Source organism: Melopsittacus undulatus, chromosome 11, assembly GCF_012275295.1.
Source record: "Melopsittacus undulatus isolate bMelUnd1 chromosome 11, bMelUnd1.mat.Z, whole genome shotgun sequence".
NCBI classification, from domain to species: domain Eukaryota; kingdom Metazoa; phylum Chordata; class Aves; order Psittaciformes; family Psittaculidae; genus Melopsittacus; species Melopsittacus undulatus.
In genome coordinates this window covers 23514425-23533313 of record NC_047537.1, presented here as the reverse complement: position 1 = coordinate 23533313, position 18889 = coordinate 23514425, and the positions used below count along the sequence as shown (strand labels likewise).

The 18889-nt window shown below is 53.3% G+C and overlaps 1 protein-coding gene across 3 annotated transcripts in view; it reads left to right on the top strand.

The window, feature by feature from the left end:
* SLC39A11 (solute carrier family 39 member 11) overlaps window positions 1-18889 on the top strand; it is an 86412-nt gene that overhangs the window by 65458 nt on the left and 2065 nt on the right. For all 3 annotated transcript variants that reach the window (XM_034067520.1, XM_034067521.1, XM_034067519.1), the window contains exons 7-8: window positions 4256-4325; window positions 17937-18035. In XM_034067520.1, coding sequence (XP_033923411.1) covers window positions 4256-4325; window positions 17937-18035 — 169 coding nt within the window. The remainder of the gene's footprint in view (window positions 1-4255; window positions 4326-17936; window positions 18036-18889) is intronic.

Below are 18889 nucleotides of genomic sequence, written 5' to 3'. Positions count from 1 at the left end.
CCCATGGGTGGGCTGTGCTGCTGCATCCTTGTGGAGAGCTGGAAGCATGGGATAAACTGAAGGATAATGAACAGATCTGTGCCTGATGCTGCTCTGAAGGAGCAGGGTCAGCTCTGCCTGTGGCATCCTGGTGCCACATTAGTACATGAGGTGAGACTTGGAGGGCATTACTGCCTGGGAAACTGTTACAGTGGTGATCCCAGACAAAGCACAAGCTCTGGGATGCTGCAGCATCATTGCTTCATCCCTGAAATCCTGCCTACTGCTGACAAATGATGTGGGGAGAAAAGGGGGTTTGTTCAGTGGGTTCTGAAGGCCAGGTTGTACACAGGCTTGGAGCAGCTGCTCCAGTGGAAGGGGTCCCTGCCTGTGGCAGGGGTTGGAACTGGAGGAGCTTTAAGCTCCCTTCCAACCCAAACCAGTCTGGGATTCAATACTATTGTTCTCTATCCGCTGCCTATGTTCTTGCTTGTTGTGCTGTGTAACAGTAACTTCATAACTGGGGTTAATTTGCTTGCCTCTAATTTATCAGGGCGCTGTGAGTGATGCTTCCAATTTACTGCTTGGGCTCTCTGGGGAGTTTCAAGGGCTTTTATTTTCAGTTGCTGTTGTGAACATGGCTCCTGAGCATCCCCAGTGGCTTGTGGTGGCTGGGAAGCCCATTTCATGCTCAGAAATAGAGCTGGCAATGGCAGGACCTTGAGGAGCCCCACAACCCACACCCTGGGGTTTCCTGGCTGCTGATGGAGATGCAGGATCCCTGCCTGGCTGCTTATGCTGCCCTCAATGGGGTTTACAGTCACAGCTTGCTTAATTTGCTTTCACTGCTTTAGATCAGGTCTGTGTTTCAGATGTAGTAAGTAAGGGCACGTATGGATATCATGCTTTTTGCCCTTGCCACCAAGATCAGCAGGCAGCATAACCTATCCCCAGCTATTGAGTATTAACAGGAGTCTCTGTAGTGATGCTCCACATGGTTATTGCTTTTCAGCTGGAGGTTTTGAAGCTTTTTCTTTCTCTTCCTCAGAAAACAAAAAGAGGAAACACATCTTTGCAATGAGCACTGCTGACTGAGCTGATCCTCAAGTTAGCATAGGCTTAGTGTGATCTCTGGGTAATGCCTTATCAGGATCAAGTGTCTTGGATGGTAAAGCCAAGGAAGCCCAAGAGAGGCAGAATCCCTTTGTCTGGGCTAAATAGACTCGTTTCCTTGTCAGTGGCTGAGGTTGCTCATATTCTTCTTCCTTTGTGCTGCAGCTCTGCACAAAGATGCTGAATGAGCACCTCAGCCTGGTGCTGTCACCATGTGGGCCCTCCAGCTAACCAGGGTGCACGGGGCCGCTGCAGGAGGGGCTGACAACTGGAAACCTGGGAATACCCCTGTCTGACATGGAGAGGTTTCCTATGGGACATGCATGGCTTCTTCCCACCCTCTGTCCCATGCCAAGCTATGGGGGTTTTGCCTTGCGCTCTGCAGGGGGTGGCCCATGGTAGATCCTTCAGTTGAGGGCTGCCCAGGATGTGCTCCTCTGCTCGCAGGGATGCTGAGAACTGGGAATCACACTGGGCTCCTTATTTTTCAAGCTGATGCCTGAACCTTCAGCAGGTAAGATCTGCTCTCCCATTCCCATTGGCAGTGACCTGGTGCCTTAGTCATCCATTTGCAGAGCCTTCAGCGCAGCGTATCCCTAAGTGGTTGACATAGAAACATTAACCTGTCTCTTTCTGTATCTTTCCCTACCTGAAGAAGCCGCTCAATCTGGTTATAATTTGAGGGTGATGTGCACAATGCATGGGAGAGGAGCTGCAACCAGAGGGCTGAGCAGGCAGTGAGCTTTGGGCATGGGCAAACTGGCAGCGAGCTCTTTCTGCTTGTGTTCCATGTAAAGCTTCGTGCATCTGCTTCCTTGCCTGCAGAGCAGAGTCAATTGGAGGTTTGATGTCTTTGCAAGGGGCTGAACTGGTGTTGCTGAAGCAATGAGGTGGTTCTGTGATCTTGGTGGGCTTGTCTGAAACGAATCACAGCAGTGGGCTGAATGCATCACACGGTATCTGATACATAGAGTTTGAGGCTTCCTGAGCATTGGTAGTGACCGTGGGGTGTGCTGGGATGATCCCTGCTTTCTGGACCCCATGGAACACCAGTACTTGGTGGTGAGGTCCCATTGGATGCTCTGGGGTTAGCAGCCCATTGGCCAGCTCATGTTCATTCATCCTGCCCCAGCTCTTGTGTCCTCTGATGGGATGAAGGGACCTGGCCAAGCCAGCGGCCAGGGGCTGCTGTGTCCCCTTCCCTCTGCACTGGGGAGCATCTCCCCCATGCTGCAGCTTCCACCCTGGGCTGCTTCTCCCTCTCCAAACAAGCAGTTCTCTCCACACCATCTGTTGGTTTTCATTTCCCATGGTTTGTTTCCATGTCTCTGTGATTTGCACTCTCATTAATCGTGCTGCTGAGTTTCTCATTCCATGAGGCTGTTTTGCAGCAGGGAAATCATTGTGGTTTTTCCCCTCTGTCAAAACCAGTTCTGTGATCACACAAACGAGCACTTTTGTCCTTTGAATGTTGCTTCCATTGAAGCACAGACTGAATTGCAAGGACACCTTCCACTCCAAGCCCCATCCAGCCTGGCTTCCCTGGGCAAGCTCTTCCCTGTGCGGGTGCTGAGGCACAGGGTGCCCAGAGGAGCTGTGTCTGCCCCATCCCTGGCAGTGCTCAGGGCCAGGTTCCCTCAGATCTGGTGTTTTAGGGACAATTGGGGGTCCCCTTACCCCATAACCCTGCACTTGGGGGTTGCTGCTGTTGTTTTCCCTGTCTCCATCCCATGCCTTGGCACAAGCTGTGGATCCAGCTCCGAGGAGTGTCTCAGTTCTCCACGCTCCGCCTGGGCTCAAGGATGTAAGAGCTGTGATTAGCAGAGTTAGTGCTGCTTTTTATGGTGTGTTTCCAAGGCAACAGCAAATTCAGAAGACCAGAACCACACACATGGTCCTCTCCTTCCCAGACCTCCTCCTCCCGGGTGCAGGTAAACACCCTCAGTGACATCTCCAACCTGCTGCAATGCTCCTCTCACTGGTCCCCACTGTCCCCTCGCTGGCTGCCAGCAGCTGGAGCAGGTCATTGCCTCCTTTGAAGGCTGTAAAACTCAGGCAGCTCCACAAACAGGTTCAGCTTTTGTTCTTTCCTTCCTTGTGATCCCCCCTGAGGCTGCTGGAACAAACCTGGGGGTTTGAAGAGCTCAAACCCGAGCAGCAGTGGTTTGATACCTGCTCAAAATGAGGTGGTTCTGACTCCTGGGAGGGCTGAGGGAGCTGTGCCCATGGTGGGAAGGGAAGTGTAAGGAGTGGGAAGGATGAAGTACGATGGAGGAGGCAGGGGTGGAGTGTGGGTCTCCCACACCCTCCTGGGAATGCTCCTTGGCTGGTGTCTGTGGGATTTGGGATGAGCTGGAATCTGCAGTAATCCACACAGTGGGAGTTCTCTCATGGAGCTTGGGTTGCCTTCTGGGACACTGTTGGGTGTAGCATTGGGGTTTGGGCACAGGGAGGTGGCATTGCTGGGAGCCTGGTCCTGGCTTAGCAGTGCTACTGAGCCCACCGTGGCAGAAGCTGGTGTTTGGTTCCTCTGCAGCCAGCTGTGGTACCAGTCCCATCCGTGCCTTGCAGACACTGCTAGGCAGGGATATTTGATGGCCTTGAACATTATTTAACAGACTTTGGTGGTTCACACTGCTTTGCTCCTTATTAAAACAACCTTTCATCTGGTGAGCATTGTCACCTTGTCCCCTCCAGTGCACTCACAGGACCACAAACTGGTTTGGGTTGGAAGGGACCTTAAAGCTCCTCCAGCTCCAACCCCTGCCACAGGCAGGGACCCCTTCCACTGGAGCAGCTGCTCCAAGCCCCTGTGTCCAACCTGGCCTTGAGCACTGCCAGGGATGGGGCAGCCACAGCTTCTCTGGGCACCCTGTGCCAGCGCCTCAGCACCCTCACAGGGAACAGCTTCTGCCTCAGAGCTCATCTCAATCCACCAAATACAGAATCTCTCTGTGATGACTTCCTAAGGAACTCCTGGTTGGGTTCACAGAGGAAGCTCCCTGGGCAGGCTCTGCTTTGAGCTCAGGTTTAACACACTTAGATGATGGAGTCCCTGTGTTCCTGCTCACAGCACTCTGTGCCCCACTGATGCGCAGGAGCAGGGGTGATCTCAGGGCTGTGGCAGGGTCTGACCTCACTCATTTCTTCCTTCCTGTTTCAGAGGGTCTGGCCGTGGGAGTTGGATTTGGGGCTATTGGAAAATCCGCATCTGCGACCTTCCAAAGCGCCAGGTAAGATCCCGCTCCCCGCATCCCTGCTCCCCGCATCCCTGCTCCCTGCATCCCTGCTCCCCGCATCCCTGCTCCCCGCATCCCTGCTCCCCGCATCCCTGCTTCCCATCATCCCTGCTCCCCGCATCTCTGCTCCTGGCATCCCTGCCCTCTGCATCCCTGCCCTCTGCATCCCTGCTCCTGGCGTTCCTGCCCCTTCCAGCATTGCCCCCATGCTACCAGGCAAACCCTTTTGTGCCTCTCAGGCACTGTGGTTGAGTTTTGGGCTTTGGGTGCGTTTTCCCCCCAACTGGAAGCAAACCCCATGTGTACGGGGTCCGTGTCTGCCCCCCGCAGAGCTGGGACTAGGCATTGCTAAGGAAGTGGGGGAAAGGAGGAATCTGGTGGGAAATGGGAGCTGGAGGAGCTGCTGGGGCTCTGGGGTTGCTGCTGGCACCTCTTGGTGGCTGGTTCACCAATGGCATCTCCTGGCCAGGCCCCTCTGTGCTCTGTTACCAGGCTCTTGCCTTTCTCTGTTTGACACCCCAGCCTCATAGCCCACTGTGTTCTCTTCACCCTTCCTTTACCAGCCCCACACTGTGGTCTATGGGGACACACAGTGTGTTTGGTCAGAGAACAACCTGCCCAGCCCTTATGGCTTATAGATGGAAATGCTGTTTTGTCCTGGCTGTTCCTGCCAGAGGATCTGTGGGTCCCCTGGGCTGGTTTTGGAGCCTTCCAGGCTCCCCTGACCAGACAGAAGCTGTGCTTATGAGAACCCTGCAAGGACCCAAGCAAAACCTTCTCTGTCTGATGCCCTCTTACACCCTGGCTGATGGGGGACCCAACCTGACAGCACCGAGTGTGCTGCCCCAGGCACTTAGATTGCAGCAGGTCCCATCCAGCTCTGTGGGGAGGCCAGTGGATGCACCAGCTCCTAACACTGTGTTTCTCTAACCTTTTAGAATAAAAGGCTCTTCATAAAGTCTGCAGAGGCTCTAGAGATGCTTGAACAAAAGGAGTTGTTTTCATCAGCTGCTCGGTCGAAGCTAAAAAGCCAGAAGCAGCTGGTTCTTTCTCTGTATTTACAACAGCATTAATCAAGTTAGATGAAAGGTGGAGTCTGCACCATGAACATACCAATGCAAATGTAGTCAGCTGCAAAAGGAGACAAAATAACTTGGTTGCCATCAATCTGGCTGTCACTGTCAGCTGCGGGCAGCCCCTGAATCACTCAGTGTGGCTGCTTTGCCGTGAAGCCATTTGGGAAATGTCCAAGAGGAAAATATTAGGCGGCTGATTTGTGTTATGTAGGCTTAAAAACCAGTGGGATTATACTTGCTGTGAGGAATAGAACCACCTCTTCTGGCACAGCTGAAGGGGAATCGCTCCATGCCAGCCTCTGTGGGGACACGACAGTCGTGATCCCCCTTGTGTCCATTACTTTGATGCAGGGCTGTAGTGAAGGAGCTGTGTGACTCTGTTACCTCCTCCATCCTGCGTCTGCCCCCCCTGGGTGTGAGTAACTGCATTAGCACTGAGCTGAGCCGCCTCTGGAAGGCTCATTCCTTCAAACCTTGGATCATGCTGAAGCAGTTGTGGATGCTCTGGTGCGTGTGGGATGCCTGGGGATGATTGCAGTGTCTGGGAGATGTTCCCAGGCTTGGCTGGGATGTGCCAAGCTCATCAGAGGAGCATCCTCACTGACCTGTGCTCTGTGAGTCACTGATGGCTGGCTCAGGGAACCGCTGCCTGATTGCATTGATCCCAGAGGGGTGAAATCTCGGCAGGAGCCTGAACTCATCCAGCCCTGGTGAGATGTGACTGTGATGTGTCCTGAAGGGCTGTTTGCATCGAGTTATAGAACCAGAGAATCCCAGCCTGGGTTGGGTTGAAGGGACCTTAAAGCTCCTCCAGCTCCAACCCCTGCCACAGGCAGGGACCCCTTCCACTGGAGCAGCTGCTCCAAGCCCCTGTGTCCAACCTGGCCTTGAGCACTGCCAGGGATGGGGCAGCCACAGCTGCTCTGGGCACCCTGTGCCAGCGCCTCAGCACCCTCACAGGGAAAACCCTCTTCCTAATGTCAAATCCAAACCTCTCCTCTGCCATGGAAGTGCTTTGGGGTTTGGTTAAAAACCAGAACCAGGATGATGAGGAAGCCGGGTGGGATTCTCACCCTTTAAACACCCGGTGCTTTGTGTGTGCTGACATCGCCTCTGCCATCCCCTGACTCTGGCCTTTGGGAAGGTCCTGCCCCTTACCTCTGCCTTGCAGGATCCATCCCCCTGGATGCTCTCGGTGCTGCCTGCCAGGCTCCTGCCCGTGCTCGTCCGTGTTTCTTTGCTGCCACCGGGTGTGCAGGCTCCGTTCCTGCGAGCTGGCTCCTCCGTTCTCCTGCCCACCAATGCCAGCGCTCACCGTGGGACTCAGCCCCTCGCCTTGGGAGCTGGTTCACTTATGGGTTTGCAGTGTGGGGGAACCTGCTTCATTTGGCTGATCAGAGGATGTGAGTGAAGCGTGGGTTGAGATCTCAGCTCTTGCCGTTTGTGTGCAGGTGGTATCGGTGCTCCTTTGGCTGGGTGGCACACTCAAGCCTTTGCTGGGAAGGTGATGTGGGTTTTATGGTGGTTTAGATGGGGTTTAGGATGACTTAATGTCTGCTTTTGGGGTGTTTCTCACGAGGGCTGAGCCCCTGCTCATCTTCAGGCAGGAGCATCCCTCCTTGCTCCGGAGCATCCCTACCTGCTGCACACCTGATTCATCTGCTTGGCTCCTAGCAAGGATAAAAGCATTGGACCCCCCCCCAGGCTGGAAACAGTGGCTCAGGACAATGCTGTTGTGATGACAGGAGTGAGACCCAGGGTGAGCGTGTGCCTGGGGTGCAGGAGGAATGCCTGTACAGAGGAGCAGTGCCTGGTGCAGCGAGCCCTCCAGATGTGAGCAGGGAGGCAGGAGCTGCTCCTGGCTGCCTTCCAGGCAGGAAGGTAAAGAGAAGGGCAGCCATGCCTTAAAAAGCTGTTTTGCCTCCCCCTCTTTGCACACTGTAACAGGGGGAGGAAACCCTCTCCACCTTGTGTGGCTGATTTAACAGGAACCAGATGGGCTGCTGAGGCCAAGACAGGCTGGATGTGTGCAGCTCTGGGCGTGCAGGCAGGGCTGGCAATGCTGCTGTGCTTTGTCCATGGCTTCTTCAGGGCTGGGGGTAGGAACAGACTCTTCCACGTGCCCTTTCCTCTCCCCATCCATCTCATGGCCCTTTGCAGCTCAGTTCAGGCTTCGTCCCTGCCATGGGGTACAGCATTTCAACAGTGGTTGTGTTTCCAGGTCCTGGGTAAGCAGAGAGGTTTCAGTTTGACAGGTGGAGCATTTAATTTATACATTGAATTCTAAATGTATAATGGCAGGAAAGAACTATGTGCAAGTCTTGGGCTGGAGACAACAAAGCACAGAGGGACTCTTAATGCACTCCTCCTCCCCAGACGTGTATTGTGCATTGTTATTTCCAAACCCATCCCAGTCAGAGGGGTGGGAAGCTCCTGTTCCTGCTGCTGGCCAGGGAAGTGGAGGTGTCCGGGATGATCCGCACGCTCTGGACTTACAGTCATCCTCTGCCAGGTCCTCATCCCCATCCTCGTCATTCCCGATCGCTGCTCCTCTCCTGTCTGACACTAGGTGGTAACATCCATGCTCCTATCAGTCTGTTCTCGGTGGATATAGGGCTGGTGCATAGTCTTGCAGCACTGTAGGGCAAACCCTGGAGCTGATGGGGCTCCCAAATGTGGCTTTTTCCCTGGCAAAGTGCCTGGCAAAGGGCTGCTCATTCCAATGAGAGAGGATGTTTAAGGAGTGAAACCAGTATTGAGTTAAATGTCATAAAGTACTTTGACCAGATGACATACCTATATATATGGGTTGTCCAGGGAGGTTGTGAATGGTTCATCGCTGGTGGTGTTCAAGGCCAGGCTGGACAGAGCCTTGGGTGCCATGGTTTAGTGTGAGGTGTCCCTGCCCATGGCAGTGGGGTTGGAACTGGATGATCTTAAGATCCTTTCCAATCCAAACCATTCTATAATTATATGGTTATATGATTATATATATATATATGACTAAAAGTCATGGGTGGTCTGGGCACCGGGTTCTCATAGGATACCATGGATGCAAATAATTTAGAGAGGTTAAAAATGATGTAGGCAAATGTGGATGCAGCTGAGCTCATGTAGGAGTGGGAGCCTGCAGGGTGTCAGTCGCTGCCTCTGCTTTAAAGCGGGGGCATTTGGGGATGTTTGGTCATGGCAGTTTTCCCTGTTCTCGGGGTTCATGTGGATCCCCTTCAGTCCCTTCTGCAACCCTTGTCCAGGGTCTGATCCCTGCTCCTCGTGGATGTAAGGAAGGGGTGCATGGTTTTGTGGGTACGGTGTCTGACTGGGGCTTGTCCTTCCCCATCAGACTCTGGACTGATGGACCATTGCATCTCCCACCACATCCCACCTGCCTGGTTATCTCCTGAATGAAAGCTGCTATTTAGGGCAGCTGGGGAGTGCGTTGTGTGTGTGGAAGTGATGTAAACAGATATATTTTATCCACCCCCCCCCAGCCCCGATGATGATGGTGATGTTTCCTCCACTGCAGCACAATGCTCCCCATTCATCGGCCCTGTTGCTGGGAATGCTGGCCTTGTTTTGATCTGTTGTGCCCACAGATTGTTTCCTGTCCAGCTTTGCTAAAACAGACAGAAAAGAGGCTTGGAGTTGACAGGCAGACTTTGACGATGGCTTGGAAAATATTATTTCATGGGACAGCCTGTGCCTCCCACGCTGCGTCTCAGGCTGGGAAACAGAAAATGGGCTTGATTAATGTAGGGAGATTGAAACCAGGCAAGAACTTTATGCTGTGTTCCCTCCGAATGAATGGAGATCATTGTGGTCTGAGGGAGAGACAGCAGAAGACACGCTGGGTGTTTCTGTCGTCCGCAATCTCTGCCTCTTGCTCATGAATGGATCCACAGTGGAGCTGAGGAGGATCAAACGTGGGGTTGAATCCCAAGTTCTTTATCAGATGGAGGCTGTGCACACAAACACCCAATGGCAAAAGCAGTTCTGGATGGGAGGCAAGGTGGGGCTGCTGGGGATTTCCATGGGATCCCAGAACGCTGCTCCCGGCCGGGTGCGGAACAAAGCCCCGTGTGCCGCTGGCTCCACAACCACACAGTTGGAAGGTGCTTATTAAACATCTTTTAATTAGCTCTCCTGAAGGTAGATGTATATTAATAAGTGAGACCTGATGAGTGGGGTGGGTTTCTGGAGGGCTTTTCTTTTGTTGCATGGTGGGGCTCTTCTTGGCCATTAGGGAAGGGAAGCTGGGAAGCAAGGTGAGCTAGAAAGTGCTTCCCCTATGGAGATGTTTGCAGGGCTGTGCAATATCAGGCAGTGAATCCCTCTCCCGAGACCTTTCCAGCATCCCTGGTTCCTGTTTGAAGCCTCAGCTGATGATGCAGGCCTGGTTTCTTGCGCTTGGTTTGTGGCATAGGTGAGACCTCAGCCAGCAGACACAGTGCAAGGCTGAAGGGATGATGGCCGTGTCCTGTGGGGCAGTGTAACCTCCCTTCCCTATCCCACACCACCGACAGACAGAAGCCAGACTGACCACAGTCTCTGCTTCCTGCTGCTCCAACAGAAATCATTACAGCTCCAATAATGAACTCAGCATGACACCAAGCCCAGCAGCGACTGCATCCTCACCCAGAGCATCCCACAGCTGCCAATGGCTCCATCATCCTGCATGGCCGTGTCTGCAGGACGGGCAAAGCAAAGCGTGGTGAGGAAGCTGTGTAGCCTGCAGTGGTTTTATTGAGCTGCCTTCAAAGCTGCCACATGTTTTCCTCACTAGGAAAACATTTGTGCTCCTGCAGTGCCTGGATACTGTGCTGGATACTCCTGCAGACCTGCTTCCCATCCTGGTGTGGTGCTGGGGAGTTAATCTGGGGTTTTATGGTGCTTTGCTGCTCAGTACCTGACGCAGGCAGAGAGCAGAGACCTTGTTTTCCAGGAGCAGAGCACTGAAGTTTTCCTGGTCCTTAAGAAATGTGGTAGCTTGGTTTGGTCACAGCCATCTGCGTTGCTGAGACTGGATTCAGGGTGAATTTGAATCAGTGTGGGGGACTTCCCTGATGTAAATCAGGTCTCTGCATACCAGCAAGGGCCCTTGCTTGCCTGTAGCACCGCGGGTCCCTGGGTGATGGATGGGCGGTGGGATGCTTGTGTCCCACCATCGAGCAGATGCAGGGGGAGCTGTGCCAAGCCCCCTGGCAAAGGGAACCCATTTCAGATCAGGCAAGGTTCCAGCCGTAGTTCTTGGCAGCAAACCATGTCTTGAATTGGTTTACCTTGGCTTCGTGATGCTGGTCCTGCCTCCTGCCAGGCTGGGGAGGTCGGGGTGGTCCGTTCCCCCCATCCCTGTGCTCTGGTGAGGGGAAAATGCTTTTTGGAGGATGCTTTGCTTGCTCTTTGTGTCTCACAAATGGGTGCTTGCCTGCTTGGGGCTGGTTTCCATTGCAGGGCTGTGTTTCTGGGGGCTCTTTCCGAGGCTTTCAGAGGTCACTTTTGGCTGGTGATGCTGCTGGAGCACATTGGTGCTGGCAGTTTGGTGGCAGCACTTCTTCATTTACCCGTCCCTTGTCCAAAATGGATGGGTTGAAAGCCTGTGTCAGCCTGACCTCTGCTGCACCCCAGCTCCAGGGCATGGATGGGTGCTGCAGCCTGGCTTTATTGCCCCAGGCTGGAGGAGGAGAAGACCTCCCATGTCAGCAGGGGGGTCTCCAAAGCCTGGCCGGGAGTCCCTCACTGGCTGCTTGCAGTGATTTACATCACTGTATAAATAGCTTCCCCTCCTCTCCCACTTCTTCCCTATCCGTTGCTCAAGTGTCTGGACCAAGGAGGGGTTTGGGTTGATTTATAATACTTAGGACAGACAGACAGCCTCCCAAACAACATGTGGCTCTGTGGAAAGTCTGTGTAGTGGTTGCTTCCTTCTCCTTATGGTGGTCACTGCATCTGCTGATACAACCTGAAGGACAGGGAATGCCAAGAGCAGCTCCCACATGGAGCCCTTGGGCTTCTCACCTGCCTGAGAGGGAGACCCAATTCCTTCCCTGGGTGTGCTGTTGGCCAACTGGATGGTTTCTGGCTGGGTGCTGCAGTGGTCCAGCACCCTGTGGTGGAACTACACTGGCAAGCTTTGATCTGCAGAATGCACCCGTTCAGTTCCTGTTCACCTGAAAACAAGAGAAAGAGGGCAAAGAAAAGAGAGCAGAGACAGAAAAAGCCATTATCCCTGTTTATCTTCTCCAGATAGTGCCAAACAAAGCTCACTTTCAACACCAGCTTGGTCTTTGTGGCCCTGGTGGCCGGTTCCTCTCCTTAGCAGGTTTAAAAATAAACCCTCTGAGGAGGGGAAGCAATTTGAATGAAGACATTGTTAGTGTACACGGAGCAATAATGGGGCCTTTTATAGCTACAGCTGTTAGTAAATTGTTTAGTTCCAGGTTTTCAGGCAGCATAAAGGAGCCGCTCCGGTGCTTTCCATGCTCTCCCCAGTGTGTTTTAACAGCGATGCTGCGGGAGAGGGAAGAGGAGAAGCTATTCTGGGGCTTTTAATTTGGCTCTTGGCTAATGATCCCCATCAGGACACAAGCGTGGATGGGAGGGAATTGTTTGTGAGCCCTTCGATGGGCACAAGTGGGGTGCTGAGCTCCATCAGGATGGCACTGCAGGAAGATGGGGGAGGATGAATGAAATACAGACATATATTTATCTATAGCTATAGCTGGGCTTTGATTCCCTTCAAGTTCTTTTCACCCCCTAGCAGGGGGGAAGAATAGTGTCTTTATTAACTACACTCATCCTTCCTCCATTAAAAGCTCAAGGCTTTTGTTTCCTCTAAGTAATGGGGTTGTGTGTGCTGAAGGACAAGGCAAAAACATCCCTAAGAAATACCCCCTAATCTGTTCCCTGCCCCAGCACGTTAATGCACTGAGATTTCCATGGCATGTAAAACAGTCTGTGTGAAACGTGCTGGTGATTTGAAGGTTCATAGAGAAAAGGAGAGGGTTTGTGTGGGGCTATAAACATTAATTGGCAGGTATTATTGGGAATTCTTATAGGTGGGCCATGATCCCAGCCCTGCTTTTAGACCACCCACTTTCTGTTGTAGTTATATTTAAATATATATATGTTTTAATAACCTTTATAAGGTTCTGTATCTCCCTCCAGCTCTACCCGAGATCAATGCAGCCACATCGTTAAATCCCGCTTTAAGGGTGTGCCTATAGGAATATGTACAAGTTTACATGATCTGCAGCCCGATGGGGTTTAAAGTCGACTTAATGAGGTCTCACAGGAGGGTTGTCCTCAGGCATTTAAAAATAGGTGCTTCTGATCTCGAGGGTTTTAACCAAAACCTGCTGGTGACGGTTGGGGTTGGATGGTATCTGTGGGTGATGGTTGGACAGGGCTTGGAGCAGCTGCTCCAGTGGAAGGTGTCCCTGCCCATGGCAGGGGTTGGAGCTGGAGGAGCTTTAAGGTCTCTTCCAACCCAAACCAGTCTGGGACTCTATGAGTGTATGATCCTGCTTTATATGAGGTGCTATGAGAGCAAGGAGCAGGACAAGTGCGATTCCTCTTGGATTGCATTTCCTGTGAAGGAGGTTTTGCTGGGAGCTGGGTCATATCTCCTTGTTCTGCAGATACCAACCTGAGCTGGGCAAGGCTTGGCCAGCACTGGCCAGATTCTGTGCTCACAGGTCCCATTTGCATTCTCATTGTGGGAGCAGGGCAAGCACCAAGGCTCCCTGAGCCGTTCCTGCTGCAGCGTGGGGTGGAAGCACAGAGAAAGGGAGAAGAGAGAAGTGGAGCTCATGAAACGTGTCTTTGTGCTTCCCTGATCGGGGGAGATGTGAACTTTTACCCTGTGCGTGAGGCTGACTCATAAATCAAACCTTACATAAATAACCAAGAAGATAAGAATAAAGATTCTGAGCTCCCAGAGGAATAAATAGTCCCTGGATGATGGGACCCTCCAGGTGATCGGGTGCTGGATACGTGCCTGCCCTCATGGAACAGCCACCCGTGCTTCCCATTATGTACTGGTGTTGAGTGGTTGAACTTGCTCTTGCAGCAGCCCCTGGCATCAGGGCATGGCTCAAGGGGGTGTCCGAACTCGCATCCTTTTGGCTGAGCCCCCCTGGCTTTGCTGGGATGGGGAGGAGATATCCCAGCCCTATGGAACATCCAAGCCTGGTCCTCAGTGTGGCAATCCTTGCGCTGCGGCTCTTGTAGGGTGTTCTGCAGCACCTCTGCTATGGATTTGTGTTGGGAATGCTGGAGAATTCCTTGCTCCTCCGCTAAAGTTCACGTCCCGGTCGCTGCAGTCAGAGGGGAGAGCAGGTTTTATGGCTTTGAACTTGGTTTGGTGCCTTTGGGATAAATTAAGGGTAAAAATTCCTGAGATTGTGAGTGTTCCCTGTGTGCGGATGCAGAGCAGTGTGTGCTTGAGGCTGGCGGGGGGCCAGGCCAGCAGATGTGACACGGAGCAGGCAGCACAGGGCTTAGAGCCCAGGGGTTGAGTGGGAAGAGGGAGAGCAGAGGATGGAAGAGGTATGGAAGTGGCTGCTGAGGAGCAGAGCTGAAGGGCAGGCATTTACATTAGGATGTGACCAGCACATGTGGCTTGAGCAGGGACCAACAGCAGCTTCCCCACTCCCAGGAGCCGGCTGGGGCACACACTGCATCCCCTGACTGATGGGGACACACATTGTTCTATGTATGTCTGTGTCTCCACGGGCAATGGGGCTGGTGGCTGCACCCCAGAGCAAGAGGTGTAGTAGGTTTACATCCATTTCTTTTTCCTTAGTGGATTTGAGTGGTTGAGATGAAAGATAAAGGGCAAATCTGCTCAAGTAACATCCTCCACCTGCTTTTGCAGGAGCAACCTGCTCTAGTGGAAGGTGTCCTTGCCTATGGCAGGGGATTGGAACTGAATGAGCTTTAAGGCCTCTTCCAACTCAAACCATGGTTTAGGCTTTAAAATACCAAACCCCTAAAGCCACGACTCACCAGGAGCCAGGGATGGACCAGGCTGTAAGACCGCGGTCCATTGGCATCAGGGCTGGTGGAGGGGATGCTGCCACCCCCTTGTCCCTGCAGCTCCCATCGCGTGAGAGCCTCGGGAGCCTCTGGAGCCGAACAGGTCGGGCAGGTAAGGGGAAGGCTGCGGGCCCCGTGCTCACTGCTTCCCACCTGCGAGCCCTGATCAAACACCTCGGCGGGCGCCCGAGTGGGAGCCGTGATGTAATCTTGGGAACCCCAAACAATCGGCCCTTTCATGGCAAGGCGATAACAATCAAAACAGTATGTAAGGGCCTGCCATGCAAGAATACACATGCACATTATACACTGGAGGGAATTGAAAGCCGTCGTGAAAAGGGGCTTGTTAAGAATATGTAGCCTGCTTTCATAATCAGTTTGTAAAAGAATAGGCCCTTGAAAACAAGGGTTTAGGCTTATAGAAGGCTTTCTGTGCCTTGACCTTGCAAATATGCAGAGATGCCAACTTGGTTTTGAAAGTGAACTTGGAGTCTCGCAGCGTGGTGCCATAGCAGTTGGCAGGAGAGCCGGGGGTAGGAGCTCCGGCCCCAGTATGTTCCTGAGAGATGGAGGAGTTTGTCCCTAGTGGGGTCTCACCAGGAGGCCAAGGTTTTACTGCTCCTCTTGGGCTCTGCTGCAGAAGGGGATCAGTCAATGTGAGGGCAACCCCATCCCGGCATCGCTGGCACGCTGCAGAGCATACGTGAAGGTTGTGTGTGTGCTAGTGGCCTTTCTGTTCCCAGGTTATGGAAGATACAGCTGTTAGCACTGCTGGGGTACAGATGGGGAAGCTGAGGCAGAGAGCTGGGGAAGGTAACGTGTCTAATGCATGTTGGCTCCTTATTCCTTGGTGTTCCAAGGACACGTGAGTCCTTATGCCCAAATGGAGGAGATGCCCAATGACATTCCTGTGTTGGCCAGGGTGGCAGAGCTGCTCAAGTGGCACGTGCAACCCCAGGCAAAGTCTGGTGTGGTTTTCCCTTGGCTGCCCTTGCTTGAGCCCAGTTTGTGTTTGTAGGCTGGGGATGAGCCATAGGGCATCATTCCTGCCTGCAGAATGTCTTGTAGCTGGGGTGGCTCATCAGACAGCATGGGATCTGCTTCTGAAGCCTCCCTATCAGTTACTCCCACCTTCCTCCTTTAGAGACCCTGATGCCTCTACACACTCATCCTGAGGACCGTCCCTCTGGCTCCATCCCTATTGTCACCTCCTCAGTATCCCGTATGTCACTGTGGTCACCGGAGCTTGGGCTCCCCTGGGCTGGGCTGTTCCAGTCTGTGTCTGTGCATCTGTTTTACAATGTGTTCCTCTGCAGTCGGGGGAAGCCTTCCAAGAATCCCCACCTATTTCCGTAATAAGGCCTCCTTTGTTTCCTCGTACACAATGCAGCTTTGATTCGGGCTCTTTCTCACCAGCCGCGTTGCCGTCGGCTCCGCATGGGAGCTGTGGACAAGGTGTGAGGTGAAGGGGGAGAGGAACAGCCCTTGGGATGCTTTCATTCCCCTCTTGGGGCATCACAGGTAAACGTCCCCTGCCGTCAGCACCTGGATGTCCCCCGAGATGCTGCTCTAGGCAGGAGAAGTGGAGGTGCCCTTCGTGCAGTGAACCGAGGCAAAGCAAACAGGGAGGCTTATGTGTTCCTGGCCTGCATGTTGTCATGGAATTACCCTTATCCTGATGGGATTAGTGTCCTGGGAAAGGCTCAAAAGGCCCCGAAGTCCAAGAAATGTTCAGGCAGAGCTGCAGTGGGAGGAAGGGTTGAGTGGGATGGGGGAGCATGGTCTGGGGGAGCAGAAGACCTTTGTGGGGACATGGAGGGGACTGGAGGCCAGGAGATGACATGGGGACCTTCTCAGCATGATGCTGAGCCTGGAAGAGCCTTTCTGCCGATGGATATCCCAAGGCAGGAGTGAAGACACACATGTGCAGGGATGTGCTGCATGGGGCATGCACTGGATCTCTAGTGGCCCTTGCTTCTTGCCATGCTTCATGTGAAGCTCTGTGTGCCTGTGCCTGACTCCAGCACCCACCCAGCATGATGCCAACACCTATTGCTTGGGGAAACAGGTTCAAATCCTGACGTGGAGGGTGCACACATCACTGCCTCCCTGCTGAGAGCTGGGGGAAACGGGAGACCTGGCCCCATGGGTCCTGCTTGGTGCTGAGCATCCCCATTATGCACTCTTGTTCCCCTGCCTCCCGTCCCTCCGGCCTTTCTTTCCTTTGGGGCTTGCTGCAAGGCAAGGGTCAGAGTGGGATTCCCTCCTCCCGGTGGGACCGGGGCAAGGAGAGGCTCCCAGTACAGACCCTCCATTCACACCCCCCTCTCCCACCCCATTAATTTGCTGTGGTCGGGGCCAGTAATAGCTGCTTTGTGCGGAGGCGAGGGCAGGAGGCAGAGAGCCCCATGCAGACAGCGGCTCCAGTGTGTTCTCAAAGGGATGGGTTTCCCCTCTGTCCTCTCTCCCGCTTTGCCTTGAATAATGTTCGTGATTGTAATGGCCTGTCCTGGTTAGGGAAAGCCTCTCCCCCTTCCCCTCCCCTCCTCTGTAAACCCTGGTAGGAGTTTAAACAGCCCCACAGAGGTTTTTCTCACCAGTCTTGGTTTACTAATAGGAAACAAGTGTTTGAGGCAGCAAAGGCGGCTTTGAGCTGCTGGCAGAGGAGTAACTGAGCTTGCAGAGAGTGCTGGGGTCCCATTCAGAGCTGTGTGTCTCAGACACTGCAACACAGGATGGGAGAATGCTTCCATTATGGAGCAAGTTCTCCTTTGCTCTCATGATGCTGCTCAGCCTCAGGAGCACATGGCACAGAAACTGACCCTGTTTGCTTGGTGATTGTGACAGTTTTGTTCCTCTGATGAAGGAGAAAATTCCATGTCCCAATTTCCTGGTTTTCAACAAAAATCCAGAACTCCAGCTGAGCTGAAAGGGGCAGAGGGGAAGGAGACCTTAGAGCAGTCTTCCAATAGCTAAAGGGGTCTGTAGGAATTCTGGCTTGTGACAAGGGCCCGTGGGGACAGGACAAGGGGGAATGACTTCAGCCTGACTCATGGCAGTAAGGCTGTGGCTGAGGTTGGTGCTGGTGAGAGCTGGGCAGGTGATGGGAGAGGATCCAGCCCCCTCTGGGACTGAAGGACCCCAAACCCACGAGGCTGGGGCTGCTCCACACACCCAGGTCCAGGGATGCTGCTGCTCCTGGGATGCCTCAGGTTGGAAATGCCTCATGGAGCCTCCCAGGACAAGTCTCTTCTCCTCCATCTGGTCTCTGTTGCTCCCAGGGCTGGTGCTGAAGATGATTAACTGCTGTGGAGCTATTTGAAGATGCAGTTTGCTGTGTTCATGTTAAATATTAGCATGGCTACCCCAGGGCTAGGTGTGCTCCCATTCAAAACCACATCTCTAATAATGTCTTTTTTAATCCAGCTCCCTGCAGCTCACCCCAGGCTGTGCTTTTCACCTAACGTGTATTTGTGCTTTTGTGTGTGGGTAGGAACTTAGCGATCGGGATTGGGATTCAGAACTTCCCGGAGGGCCTGGCTGTCAGCCTGCCTTTGCGTGGTGCTGGATTCTCCACATGGAAAGCATTCTGGTAAGCTGAGCTCCTCTTCGCCTATGAAGAGCCCTCCACCAGCAGGTCCTGATGAGCCTATAGGTTTCCTCCTGTATCCATCTGCATTGCTCCATCATTAAGCTGCCCTTGGGGTGGGCTTACTCCAGACCTGCCAGGGCCCCCTTTGGCATCACAAAGCTGCTGCTGGGAGTGCTGCTGGTTTCCAGCTTTGAGGGGCATAGTGAATGCTGCCCTGCTCCCTCTGCAGTGCCTGAGCTCAGCTCTGAGCCCCCAGCTCCTGAGGGATGCATTGGTGATCACCCCATCCCACTTCATCTCCCCATAGAGTGCCTATGGTGAGCTCCCAGCTCCTGCACTAAAGAGTTTTTGGGGATTTCTTGTATGATTTTGTTTCATTTTTCTCTCACTTCTCCCCAGGCTGGATTTCAAACCCACTCTTTGGCTTCCCTTTTCCCAAGGTGGGAAAGCCAAGGGCATGAACCCTGTGAGCGCTCAGCCCATGCACGTGTGCTCGGCCGGGTGATGGATGGGAGGGCTTGGAAACGGCTCCCACCAAAGCTCTGTTTTCTTTTCCTTCCACCCACCTCCAGTGCAGCCGGTGCTGGGGCTTGCACCAGGATTGCTGCTGCTGGGAAGGGAGTTCCCATGGTCTGCATCGTTAAAGCACTCCAAGGGGAAAGAAAACTAAGGGGGAAGAGCAGTTTCATCCTGGTTGAGGCTGTGGGTAGATGGCCAGTTTGGGACTGAGTGATGCTGGTTGGAAGTGTTTCCTCTCTGACCCATCTCTGCCAGTGAGCTGGATCCCCACATCCCTCAGAGCTTTTCAGTGGAAGGAATTGGATTATACTTAAATCCTTTCCTGGTAAAATCAG